At 35.9% G+C, this 14678-nt stretch overlaps 1 protein-coding gene and 1 long non-coding RNA gene across 5 annotated transcripts; both read left to right on the top strand.

Annotated features, from left to right (window-relative positions):
* Window positions 1-333: 333 nt before the first annotated feature.
* Window positions 334-775, top strand: LOC114544408. The gene is made up of 3 exons (XR_003690413.1): window positions 334-373; window positions 574-649; window positions 732-775. It is a non-coding gene; the product is annotated as an uncharacterized LOC114544408 (long non-coding RNA).
* Window positions 776-1294: 519 nt separating this feature from the next.
* On the top strand, window positions 1295-2288 carry LOC114544409 (calcium/calmodulin-dependent protein kinase type II delta chain-like). Of its 4 annotated transcripts, none has more exons than XR_003690414.1 (3): window positions 1295-1406; window positions 1556-1726; window positions 2074-2288. XR_003690414.1 is itself a non-coding variant. In XM_028563062.1 (3 exons), exons 1-3 carry the CDS (start codon window positions 1459-1461, stop codon window positions 2146-2148), a joined length of 255 nt encoding a protein of 84 aa, XP_028418863.1. In that variant the 5' UTR covers window positions 1397-1458; the 3' UTR covers window positions 2149-2288. The 4 variants fall into 4 exon arrangements, 2 of the variants coding, with proteins under 2 accessions (XP_028418863.1, XP_028418862.1); XR_003690415.1 differs by having other exon boundaries at window positions 1298-1406; window positions 1559-1726; XM_028563062.1 differs by having other exon boundaries at window positions 1397-1470; window positions 1559-1726.
* The last annotated feature ends 12390 nt before the right edge of the window (window positions 2289-14678 follow it).

Genomic DNA, 14678 nt, shown 5'->3' with positions numbered 1-14678 from the left:
CTCTTTCTCTAAACTGTTCTCGTAAAAGAGTATGAAACAATTTCTTATGTTTTCAATGTGACAGACGCGAGAGGAACTTCTGGGGCACTCGAATCTGATTTGCACGCATTTGCAATGAAAAAGATCTGAGTGGAAACTACATTGTCTTTTGGAATCACCTTTAGTTTGAAGTCCTGTATGAATGTTTAGCTGATGAGCTGAAATAGGTTAGTGATAAGCCTAACTGCTCTAGCTTTTTAACAGTTCTTCATAAAGCGTCCCCCCCTTATTCCTCGATAGGAATCAAACTCAGTAACGTATCTCTGCTATCAGGTGACTATTATTTGAGAGTCTTGTTGGAACAAAACGACGAGGAGACGCCGATAACAAATGTGTGAGTCCACGACATTTATCTGTCAGGGTTTGCAAATATTCAAACTACTTTCCATGTGCTTTTCTGTCTGGCTTCCCCCTATTCTCTATATTGCTGCACAGTTCACGTAATGTTATTTGTCCTGCAGAATGTAGTAGAGAAGTATAGAATCATGGATGAAACCATTCAAGATTCGATCGACTTTTCTATTTTGTTTTCAGGCTCGAGTTGTCTAACGATCTGTATCACTGATTCCTATTGACAACTAAACCAACTATGAAAGCAATGTGCCTTCAGGTGAGGATGTCGTTTAGCGGGAATGTAGCCATGTGTAGCCTTCGAAGAATGAATTAAACAAATTGGAATATTTCATTCACAGGCGATGACTAAAGTTTATGGAAAATATCACGAAGAGATTGGAGCTTTTAATGACACCAAGCTAAGGATCATCTGTTATTGATCCAGTGTTACTGCAGGAGCCTGAACTAAACTAACTTTATTCATACTGTTTCGTATTTTTAGCATTTACATGAAAATGGCATCACTAACAGGGATTGGAAGGTAAGCACGCCCTAATTTATTTATCAATACTGTCTTTATATCCTAAACTTTAACGACCATAATTTAACTTTTTCTTCTTTAGCCAGAAAATGTTTTATTGTGTTCCTCGTATGATGAAACGTTTATAAAGGTTTGTGTCGGTTGTGTATTGAACTTGTGTTTAAATTGCCCTTTAAATTGTCTTTGAAGAAACCATTCGATGTGACCATTGCCAGCAAATCCTGCAAGTCACTATAATCTCAATTCCGAGTTTTGTCCGTGATTTCGTTTTACGAAAGCAGAGCGCATTCTGCAAACGTTTTAGGTTCAGTTATTTCTCATTGTTACAGATCTCAATGATAACAATTAATTTTTTAGATCAGAATTCCTATATGGAAACACTCTGTGGTACACCAATTTACCTCGCTACCAAAATGTTAATCCCGTAGCCTGAAGAACGATCCTACAAGAAATCGTGTGACTGCTGGAGCCTGGGAGTTATACTATATGTTTGGTATGCCATATACTTCAGTTTACTCAAATTCACGTAGTGAACACGATTTGTAATGAAGCTGGAGGTAGCTTAACCTCATTTCAAAATTGGAGTACGTCACTGAAAAGTTAACGTCTTTTAGACTTTCCGGATCTTCTTTATTTTCAAAGCAGGCAAATAACCCATTGGAGAAACAAGTCAAAGAAGGGTCGTATAAATTTCCGAACAACCTCTGGAAGAATGTTAGCAGTGAAGCTAAGGATCTTATAACAAAACTGCTTACTGTTGGTCACAGAAAATGCATCACGGTTTCAGAAGCTCTGGAACATCCTTGGATGAAGGTGATGATGAAATTACTAACCGCCTTATAAAACCCCGCATCTAAGATTTTTCAAAATCGGCTGACCTTTTTCGTCTGAAGTCCCAGCTTTTTCGAATTGTTAGAATTAGTTTGGTTGAAGTTTAGAACTGATACAGCTATCCAGCATAAATAAAGTCAGTTTAGTTCAGGTTTCCTCCTGTAGTAACACTGCATCAATACGGGATGACCCCTACTGGACCTCCATAAAGGACAATTTAGAACTGATAGAACTATACGGTATAAATAAAATTAGTTCTGTTAGGAGAGAAAGCTTTTAAAAGTGTTAGATTGATCCACGATTTAACAAGTTTTTTTTGTCTTTTGTAGGATAAAGAAATGATAGAAAAAGCAGAAAAAATGATAAAACCGACCGTGGATGGAAGATCAATGTCTATATTATAAAAGGTATGTTGAAAACTACGATACTTGTCCCGTTCTTCCGTCCAATGACCCTTATTTTCAACTCGCAATTGCAATGAAACATTACATGTTTGCAAGTTACATCGAAATTTAACCAGCTTTCCGAAACAATCTCAAGGCGCTGTTACACTACGCAACTTTCCTTGCAAATTGCAAAACCATTCTACTCCTGAGGCATCTAAAGTTGTCAAATACGAACATCTATTACGATCTGCTAACGTTTCCTTAGTATTTCGAACACTCTTTACAAATTAACATCCTTCGGAATTATAATTGCATTGCAAGTTGTAAGGAAAATTGCATATTGTATAGTAGCGCCTTCAGTAAAGTTGAAAACTCACCGTGCAATGAAACATTGCATGTCGGCAAGTTAAAAGGCAGAAAATAACTGTCACCGTACATGGTGAAGACTGGCCGACGGTCACGTTCAGCAGACGAGGCTCTGCGAGCAAATAAATTACTCAGTGGCGTAGCTAGCACGACAATTTAGCAGCATGACTGAAAATGCTTCATGTAAGATCACATCACTAGTTATTCCGATAAATAAAAGAACAGGGGCCGGTTGTTCGAAAGGTGGAAAAGTCGCTATCCAACGGATAACTCACTATCCAACGGATAAGTTTTATCCAGCGTGTGATTTGGGTTGCACGAAGCTTGTATAACTTTATCCAGAGGATAAAAATCGCTATCTACCGGATAAATTTATCCAAGGTCCGGAGGTGGTTTAAATCCACTATCTAGTGGATAAATTCAAAGATACAAGGTAACACTGTAAACATTTATATAAAATAGGACAAAAATGCAATATTCCTCTTACTGTGTTTCAACAAACTAATACACATCATGATTGTATTCACTATATATTAAAAATGTTTTCGAAGTGCAATTTGTCGCAGCAGCGTTTCACGTTGCCTACACATTCCGTTCGACCGGCGATTTTTTGGACATCCTCGCATTTATAACAGGTGGTAAATTTACTATACGCTTCTAATCAGTTTATAAACGCGAATATGCAAAGAAAGATTCAACCTATTCCAAGGAAACTTGCTAATATCTAAGTAATTTCATTCACGAACATTAAAATAGTGTTTCTAAATTTGCTATTGGACCGAAAGGCAAAGCGTTGCAAGGTCAAGGAATAAAATTGCAATGTGTTTAATTAATAAAATCACTATGATGTGAAGTGCAAAGTTCGAGCAAATCACTTGTTCAAGCCTTTTCCATTCAGTAACTATACTCGAGCATTCGTAATGATTATGAATTCAATGTTGTAAATGCTTAGCAACAGCTGACGTTGTGGTACGAAATTTCAGAATAATACTGTTTTCTTCTGGTAAATTTTAACTTATCTATTGGGTAGCTATCACTTCACTATCCACGCTTCCTGCAACGCGTTTTTATCCAATGGATAACTATCCAGATTTATCCGTTGGATAGGACTTATCCGTTGGATAAGTTATCCATCTTTCGAACAACCGGCCCCAGTTCCATACCTATACTTTTGTACGTGTGAAACTTTTCGCTTGATTTTCTTTTAATTGTGAGAATCCGACCGTGCAGCAAACATTGAAATAAAGCGATAACACTAAACTTGATTGTGATAGCCCTGAGTATATACCGCTATAATAGCTTTGTTCCTCATAATGATATGCTGGATTCCTCGTCCAGGTATAACTTCTAAAACACGCCTTATTTTTACTTGTATTCCAATGCACCTAAGTTAGTAAAAAACCTGACAAACCCGCTGGTAGGGTGTAAAGAATTTATTTCTAAATCAAAAACTCGCTCTTACATAAGCCATTTATTGAAAAATTTTCGCTATATATTTCAGTCAGATGGATCTCTCAGTCATTTCTCATTCTTAGTGAACAAATAGTATTTCAGTGAATTGCTAGAACATACCTGAAAAACAGCTATAAACTTCAATTCTCAAAGATATGTTGCGTACCATGTCTTTGGATGAATGCGGATGTAAAGCGCGGTTACAGTTGGTGATAGGACATTTTCCACCAGCGAGTCTCTAATGAAATGAATAATTTGTTAAACAATTAATCTTAATCACACATTAAAAGTTATATATGACCGCATGGAAATGATGTGATGCATATAACGTGACAGGGTAATCTGTAGAAGCCTTGCTTATTAATCCAGCTAACCCTGACTAGTCCATTTATTTTGTAATGATCGAATTTTTGCCCGTCGGAACTACAGGACACAGAATAGGTCTTCACCCACTAATTATAATCACGACGACTTTGAGTGAAATCGCTCCGACAAACATCTTTCTTGCCGAACGCATTTGGTCCTGGTTATTTTTCCGTGCAGACCAGGAAGCTGCCTCATTTAAGCGACCATGTCCTGTCGACTTATCCGCATTCCCAACACTTGTTGCTATTATCTGGGATGTTATGTGTCTTCAGTACGTGGGCCAATAATTAGTATCAATTATCTTCTGGCACCAAAACACCATCGAACAATCATCAACAAAAATGAAATGATAATGCATATAATTTTGCCATACACGGCTCCTCCAGAATTGAAACCAGTCGAGGTACAGCGTTATTTCCATTGATTTTGTGAAATCTTTACTTGGGGGTTAACATCGAATTTTATCACATTCCCATATAGGGGAATTACTGAATAAAAAAATAATGTCCAACAGTCCTAATATGACATAATAATAAACTGAACATATACCATGTAGCCTGCAATATTTACCTTGCTTGGTATGTCAGTCCATCAAATCCATGTATGGCACAGCGATGGATGGAGGTGTAGTCAGTGATAAGAGAAAGGTAATAATTGTTAGCAACTCCTGGGTTGCCAAACTTTATTTGATCTAAAATTGAAACACAAGGAACAAGTAAATTATTATATCATTGTCCAGGGTTGTGAGGTTATCAGCATTGTGATATCCCAGGTTCATGCGTACCGCTACCATGGGACAACATTCCTTAGCGAACAAATAGTATTTCAGTGAATTGCCAGAACATACCTGAAGAACCGCCATAAACTTCAATTCTCAAAGATATTTTGCCGTACCAATTCGACTCTATATGCCATAGAATCTACAATTGAGATTACAAGAACATAACTATCACACAATTGAAACTATAATTGTATATGAATCACAAGGGCCTATACAGTATAGTAACAGCATGTATTTTTGACTTCTATAACACAAGAATATACAGAACAAAATGCAGGTTGTTTTCTTTCATATTCACATAATACCCCCAACCCCTGACAGTTACATATATATTGGTAAATGCAATTACATAATAGGAAAGGGAGAAAAAAAATCTATTTTTTATAACACCAGTGAAATATTGTGTACGCATAATACTTAGCGCTATGACCCATGCTGTCATGCTTCCATCACCAGATATCATGAAATCATCTTGGTTTTTTAATGTTGAAATTAATCCGTTTAATTTAAAAAGCACAAAAATACCACCAAAATATAGCTCGAAAATTTCTAATCAAGAAATTAATCAATACTGCTGTTAACCTGACACTGCAGTGCAACTCTAAAAATCATATCAAATTAAACAGGATTACAAAATGGAAATATAACTCGCCTTTGGAATTTCGTTATTTTCTTCGTTATTTTTTATCCTGTCGTCTTTTAACCGTTACATATAAACTGTAAAGGCATTAGTTATCTTTTCTGATAGGATTTAAGTCAGGATGGGCAGAAAAACTCGAAAAATATAGATTTTTTTATTTGTTATTGTGTATAGCGAGGTGTTGCTCAGCCGCATGCACAAGTGGTTGTCGCGTGAGGTTAGAGGTGTCAAAAACGTAATGTTGCCTACCCCGTGGGGGTAAAATAAGCCCAGAAATCGATTTGTGGGTAAAATTTTCCCTAGAGGTCATAATTGTCAAATTTTCGCTAATATGGTGATAATTATATGTACAATTTCGGGTTTCCGTTTGTAAACACATTAGTTGGAAATATCACTACAAATCGCCAAAGCAACTGTATTTCGAGTAAAATATATGAAAATATTGATCCCAATGTAAGCTACAAATATTTGGAGGTTTTTAGGCGAGATTTTTGGAAGGCTTTGCGTATTTTTGCTTCTCTAACATTCAATTTAAAAAGTACAAGTTCTGCAATAAATATCTTGGCTTATAGGAAAGCTTTTGAAATGAACTAAAGTTATACAAATAGGTAAATGTTTTTTCTTTAAGATAATACAATTTCTAGTTGAATTGATAAAACACTTCCAGATAAAACCGAAATTATCTGTGTGCGCCGTTTACGACCGGACAGCAATGAGTTTAGTGGTCTCATATTTATTAAAATGGGTGAAGTATTCGCAGAGTAATCACAAGTTTAAATGAGCTTACCACTTTGAAATATCCTCTGATCGGACGTCTAACTGAGAGGATCCCTTAAACATCGAGAATACTTCATTAACAAGTGCCGCATTCTGTCCTGTTTGAGAAGGTACAAGAACTTCGTCTTGCGTATTGGTTACTCTTTGCTCCGTTGGAAGTTCCATTCTGTTGTATGAGGACAACACTTGTAGTTGGTGTGATGAAAGGATGCAGATTGTCCGTTGGATGTTGTGCTTTTGTATTTGAGACGGACCACATTAGATATCAGCGCAAAATTGACACATTCATGGGATTCGAACCCATGAACTCCTAAAAAGGAGTATCCGCAAAATGTGTTCTTTGTGTGGCCAGGAAAAAGAGAGAGCTACAGGGCTTCTCCCAAACCGACTGGCAGACAATACGAAACGTAGAGGACAAGACAGTACAACACAACACAACACAAAACACACAACCGACGACACAACATCCAACAACCCACAACCCACTAACTCTGTAGCTGAAACGACAAAAAATATGGTGAGTTGTTCCTAGAAAATGAAGCATCACAATTAGCATGAAGGCAATTGCTGGCTGGGGTTTAACTGACGGAATGGATATGGGGTGGCTTCTTAGGGTTGGATACTGAAACTAAACTACGATCGTCTTTGTCTGAAAAACACAAAAAAAAATTATTAGTAGCTCCCTAGAAAACGAAAAGCAAAACACAGTTAGACAAGCAGTGAGCCGTGTTTCCAGATACGGGGACAGAGATTCTTAGCTAACAGCGGGGCCACGGGGTCTACTTCTATTTAAAAAATTAATTATACATACCTTGATCCTACCTAAAGAAAGAACTCACTTACCTGAGAAAAACGGTCGCAGACGGCTCTGTTTTATAGCCTGTAGGCTCTTGCATAATTCAGCAAAATTAAGACAACTTGATTGGTTATTTCTGTACACAGGTCAATTTGTCATTGGTCAAATTTTGTACTCCACGATTGGTTCAATAAAAACCAATCAGATTGGTTAATCTATATTCAAAATTTGATACCGTTTCTTTGATATTTGCAAGGTGATTGCACAACAAATGTTCGATTTCACACGTTTTGGAGCATATTCCAAGCCAATGTATCACAGTATGAGTGTATTTGTTCGATTATTTCTCTCATGAAGTTCACAAGAAATTACAGTTCAATCATTATTAAAAGGCTTTATTCCCCTACCAGCTTTAGAACCCCATCGAACAGGAAAGTCGGAATTTAAAAGGCAAGTAAATCTTTCAAACTGTTGTAGCACTTGAATTCTGTGGTACATTTAACTACTGAACCTTTCAGAATATTTGTAGAATTGGGCATGGCATGGAATAATAGTAAATATAGCAAACTGACAAATTCGCAAATGTAGTAAATTTCAAGGCTAAATATTGCAAATTCCAGTGGAAATACGGCGTTTTACCGCTATGCATACATAGCTATTCACAGCTACGATATTCACGTGTTGTATATATTCAATATTACACATCAAAGCGGCCTAATTCTTTGGATATTGCCCGAATGCAAACGAAAACCGGTTGCAGTGGTTTAGCTCACATATTCAGGATTATTTTGATATCTTTAGCGTCAAAATCAAGCCTTTAGAAGATTTTTGCCCATTTTTTATTTAAACATACCTGATGATATGATATATCGCATCACCGGCAATAATATTTCACAATAATAAATATTTCGGGCCAAAAGCCGAAAATCTGACCTAGGTCCGATTCGAGCTTGCCTTAAGCACGTGATTAGCAATGATTATCGCTTAGAACTTATAAAATGCTCTTTCTTTGATTATTTTGCACATACTACACCAAGAATTACTCAGAATTAAAACAGAATGATAACATGTCAAATTCTAGACATTTTGAAGACAACAGAGACCAAAAAAGCGAAAAAATATGGAATTTCCAAAATATATCTTGCAATGGGTGAGTAATTTCAGATAACAAAGCAAGCTATTATTTTAATTCTTATTTTCACGTATAATACAAGTGCAGGTTATAACTATATGCTGGTTGGAATATACTATTCAAAGAATCGTTTTAACCGCTATCGTTTACTGGTATTCCGGGGTCTTTAGCCCAAATACTTGCTGAGATATTTAATGTTTTTCTTCTGTGCGACAATATTGTCAGGAGTAATAGCCTAATAGGGACCAGACGGGAATTAGATATTATAGTACTTGTATATAATAATTGTAGGAAAAAAATATTCCCTGTGATATATCTTCATAGGAAAAAGTATCAAAACGGATTATTTTCAACATTAAAAAACCAAGATTATCTGATGATATCTGGTGATGGCAGGTATGACAGCATGGTTCTTAGTGCCAACTACTTCGCAGGGCCACGTGTTATGCCTACACCATATTTTGCTGTACAGTTCCATCATTCATTTTACACTGATGTTATATAAAATATTTTTTTTTATTCTCCCTTTCCTATTATGTAATTGCAGAACGAATATTCAATATATTAGTGTACCAAATAAAAACTCATTATGACAATGGCTATCGGACGTCTATTGCATCGGAGATACGACTTGTGGTAAGCCAAATTCAATGTTATTTCTTGCGATTTTTCTATGATGTCTTACATTGTTTTTTTGTAAAGATTCTTCAATGTTTTCTCAGTCTGCGAGCTGACAACGTCAAGGCCTTGTGCAAGACAAAAGTGGAAAAGTCAAATTCACTTCGTATGTTAATTGTTCTGAAAGGAAAACGTTGGTTAATGATGATAGTGCAAGACATGTCAGCTATTCTGCTTCCAAAATTCCTTTTCTTGTTAGTGTAATACATTCTCATTTTTGTTTTAGTTCTGCAGAAGATAAGACAACCGGGATTGTTTCACTGCCTTACAGCGAGGCGATGAATGTTATTCCTGTGTGCTTACAACAGGTAAACTTTTCTATCATAATATATCATCTGGCATTAAGTTTCGATTGAAGTTCAACTTTCTTCATTTTCTAGAAATTGGAATGGGAGGTGTTGGATGTTGTTCTGAGAAACTTTCCGGAGGCACTGCAAGATAAAAACTTGATACATTCTCGAAAGCACTACTTACGTTCAATATGTACAGTGTTATCTAAAATGGTAAGGGATGTAAAGTTGTGCACTTTTCACACCAAAATCATGAACTAAAAATTTTACTTTGCATTCAGGTTTGAAATTATGATTTTCTCCCTGGATTATTTCGCGTCCTCATGATATGCGCCGACCTCATTTGTACGCTAGAATTTTTTCCAGTACGGTCTTATCATTCAGTTTTTTGCATCTATCATAATATCTTACCATAACTATACCAAAACCATACATACCATAACCATAACCATACACCAATCATATAATCATATCATATAACATATCATATAATCATATCATACCATAACTAACCATAACCAAATCATACCATACGATAACCATATCATACCATACGATAACCATATAATCCCAAAATTATATCACACCATACCATACCATGACCAAATCATGCCATACGATAACCATATCATACCATAATTAATCACACCATACCATAGCATAACCAATTTATACCATAATATATCATACATACTAATGATTAATTGGATATTTATGTAACATGTGCAGGTATTAACAGAACTGTGTACGTACCACATTTTATTGGGCAAGATGAACAGGTAAGAACCTGCTCACTTATTTTCAGCGGTTGTCTGTTCTCGCTTAAACGTTGTTGTATATTTCGTCTAGTTTGTCTGATGCGTACTTGGAGATTGGTTTGGTTGCTCATTCCACGACGTTAAGCGTATCTGTCTCACCATAGTATGTTAGAAATGTCTTCAGTATGGCAAGGTATGGCTACTTAAGATTTCTAATTTGAGACGTTTTTATGTCCATTAGCACTTTGTAAAAAATGAAGTTGATTTAAGTAATTGCAGCGTTTTTGAAGTTTATTACTTGGAGATATTGAAATCGTGCCTTGATAATGTGCTCAGTGAATTTACAAAATGTTTCAATAAACTCCAGCCTAAATGTAACGTCTCTTGTTATGCGAGATACTCCTCACAAGATTATTTGGGTAATAATTCAAATTTTTTGTCCTTAGGCTGCCCTAACATATCTGGAAAAGTTTACTAAACTTCGCCAACGCCTCAAGTTGTCATACCACTGTTAGAATTTCCTCTGGTATGTTCTGAAGTTACGTAAATTAAGAAATCTTTATGAAATATCAATGTACCCCTAAGGAGAGCTAGGTGTAAAAACATCAATCGATTCGACGAAAAGTTGCTAACATTCTTTTAAAACGTTTAAATAGCATTGTCAAAGCTTCGTGATTAGTACAAAAAATCACAGCGATCCATTGAAACAAGTCATTGGAATATGTTTGCCTCACACAGCATCATCGAGGTTGTTTAACGCGATAACATCTCAAACTTTTATTATGGTTTGTGAAATTGAATAAAATAAACGAACTGATATGTTTCACCTTAGATACTCTCAATACACGGTAACTCTTGCGATAATGTCATTTCATCCTGGTTTGTCAACTGTCCACTGTTGTTAAGAAAACAATTCGTGCCATTGATTACAAAAGTAAGTCCACATGTCATTCTATGGCCACGGAGATTGCTTGCTAAATTTTCAATAGATATAAGAAGTGGTGTTAAACTTTATACAGCTTAGGCAGTGTTGTTACATAAACTTGTCCATTTCATGTTACATAATTTGCTTATATGCAAGCTCGTTTCAATCATTTGTCCTTGTATTCCTTAGAGTCTTAACAACGCAGATATATCTTCAGATGCTGCAAACCAATACCCTTAGTCACTAATCCCCCCACCAAATTCCATTCACTCCCAAACTCCTTTGAGAAATCAAAGGAAGACTCAAGCAACACACTTAGTTCAGAGATGATGGAAATCGTGGGTGATATGATGGTCAAATATAATTTCTTATTTGACCCAACCAAAAAGGTCGTATGTTGGTTTCGTATTTTTCTGCACTGTGTTCAGGGAAGATGACTATTGTTGTTTTTATAGAGCTGCAGTTGTTGAACGACTCCTGCGCAATGGAGCGTCAAGAAGTTGGTTGCTTGGCAATGTGTTGATCACGGTTACAGTCAACAAGCGGGCAACTTCGAACATGTCATGCGCATATTTTCGGCAGGAAAAGTGTTTGTGTGAGATGATTCACTGCAGAAGGGCACGGAGCCTGAGGTTTTAAAAGTTGAGCTTAAGAGAAACAAAACGAGGCCTCAATTAGTCAGGTAAGGAAAATTCTTCAGTACATTGTTTAAATTGGCATACACTGTATGCCCAGCGTATTCATGCTTAAACAACAAAATATTTGCAAGAGCGACCAAGTTTAATATTCTTCTAGTGAAAGCTCTTAGGAGCGTATTTGACATTTCCATTGATAACGACAGTAATATCGTGTGTGAACGTTAAAGATGAACTCAGGATATTCTAAACAATACAAATTGGCCCTAGAGTTATTCCGATAAAAACCTGTCGAAGTTGGTTCGTCATATGCAATGCATGTTAAATAAATTTGGTCAGTAACTTAGGGTAATTTAAATGTCCGGATGTGATATTGACGGTATACGAATGTTTCTTTTTAAGATTGCGTCAGTTATTCACCAAAATCAGAAGAAAACTACAGATACCTAGGCTGTAATTAGTTACAAAGAATACGTCAGATCAAGAGGATTCGAGCTAGTGTTTCTCATGCGGTACCGGAACAATGTAGGTCGCTAGACTTAAGGAAAGACGCTCGTAATATAATAGATTTTACAAAATATATCCTTTGGTAATTCTTATGAGTTGCAATAAAACCTTTACAATTGTTCATCCTTCACTGATGAGCTCAGAATGTTTCGTTATCACGTGGTCAATGCACGACTCTGCCCTGGAGGAGGAACCCAATCCGGATATAAATGACTTTTATCTAAAGTACTTCACGGAAATGCCTTCAGTTGAAATATGAAAAAGTCGGGCTGATGTTTCAAAGATTTTATGACGCGAAGTTGAATCTTGGTTCATCGTTTCTTCAACGAAACGGGCACTGATAAGACTTCACAGATAAGATATCACAGTGGAAGCCAGTGCTCTTTCGCTGTAGCTTGCTTAGCGGCACAGAGGTCTCAACAGATGGTAGGAAATGACAACAGAGAGCGAACATGATAAAATTTTTATGAATAAAATTATTCCGAAAATAACAAAAAAGATCAACCTGGTTGGGTGACATCTAGAGGTCTAATTTATTCTTTCTCCAACTATGAGATTTGATGTGAGCCTCATTTTGTTTCTTCTGTCCATCTATTATTTCTTGAAAACAAATACCATGAAACATGGTTCAAAATATTGAGACATTTTATAAGCACGATGTTTGTAGAATACTTTGCAACGCTTAACAAAAATCCGTAACTGGTATTTTCAATTTGTGTTTATAGCTTCAATCTCGTTCTACTGCAGTTTCCGATAGCAAAAATGAAAGGTAGGATAAATTAATTGTAATTTAAATTTTAATTTAAATTTGATGAAGTATCGTATACCTCAAAACCTTCAACACCACTTTGCTGGTAGTACTAAATGACGCTCAGAAAACTTCGAAACATTAATTTTGCACTTTAGCGAGTTTCGAATTATGGAGTTTTTTATTGCTGAGAGAAGAAGCACTGGCTGAAGCCGTTGCTAGATCATTCCTCATTTTTTTCATTTTCAGTAATAATCAGTATTATTCACTCGCATATATTTATGTATCTTTCTCTCTGTAGTGGCATTCGCAAGTAAGTGAAAGGAGTGAGCCGTTTGAACCCGTTCTTACTTACGGTCACTTATTGAAAATTACTAGCTATACTATTTACAAAAAGTGCTGAAAGACTTCTCTTTAGGCCTCGACTGAAAACCATTATTCCATTGCACTCTTTCATTCATCTCTATAAAAAAAACACTTTATATTTTGAAACATCTATGACATGAAGAGAAAGTGCAACATTGGAGAGAAAAACTCACCAAGTGGAAAATTATCAAAGAAAGCCAAGTCAAACCTTCCCAACCTTAAAATTTTGCAACCCGTCACCAGAGTTGTCGATGGGAATTAAAACATTTGTTGAAGTTGCAAGTCGATTGTATTGCTACAAATATCACGAACATTTTTTTTTAATTTGTTTTTATTCTAATATCCATTACTAGCTATACTATTTACAAAAAGTGCTGAAAGACTTCTCTTTAGGCCTCGACTGAAAACCATTATTCCATTGCACTCTTTCATTCATCTCTTTAAAAAAAATCACTTTATATCTTGAAACATCTATGACATAAAGAGAAAGTGCAACATTTGGAGAGAAAAACTCACCAAGTTGAAAATTATCAAAGAAAGCCAAGTCAAACCTTCCCAACCTTAAAATTTGCAACCCGTCACCAGAGTTGTCGATGGGAATTAAAACATTTGTTGAAGTTTGCAAGTCGATTGTATTGCTACAAATATCACGAACATTTTTTTTTAATTTTTTTATTCTAATATCCATTCTACTTTACATATTTCAGTATAAAGTTGTTTTGTATTGACAAGCAATTGCTTTTGACTTACAGATGTGATTTACTACAATATTGAAAATGGCTTGAGTGACGAAGGTGGACTTGGTGGAGTTGTTGAGGATTATGCCATTGCAATGGCGACATAATTGATGAAATCAATGGCAAAAAGAATTCTTTAGTCCACTAGAGTCGTGTTAGAGTACCATGTTTAGAAGGCGCTTGCGACGGACGACGAAAAACAGCGATTAAATTTGCAAAATATGGCTGAAATTGTGTTTTAGTGGGGGTTAAGTGAAATGAAATATGTCGTATCGCAACAAAACATCGTTATTTTTTTGGAAATTTATAATAAATATATTAAAAGCATTTTTTTCATAATATGGCGAACATTTTTAGAAAATAGAAAAAATTAGACTTTTCCGGGTGAATCAGTAATTTTATGCCTAATTAGCAGTTGACCTGGAATGGTAAACATAATTTGCTTGTAAAATATAAAACTGATGATAATTTCACCCTCCAGTGACCACCCCTAAAAGCAACCATTCTGAACCATATAAGCAATTCAGAAAGACTGTAGCTTTGATAATTCAGGATTTAGAGCTATGGCGGTTATGACCGCCATGGTCATTTTAC

Source organism: Dendronephthya gigantea, unplaced genomic scaffold (assembly GCF_004324835.1).
Source record: "Dendronephthya gigantea isolate DGI-Jeju-01 unplaced genomic scaffold, DenGig_1.0 000773F, whole genome shotgun sequence".
Taxonomy (NCBI): Eukaryota; Metazoa; Cnidaria; class Anthozoa; order Malacalcyonacea; family Nephtheidae; genus Dendronephthya; species Dendronephthya gigantea.
Note: the sequence above shows the minus strand (reverse complement) of the source record. Positions and strands in the feature narration are given on the sequence as shown.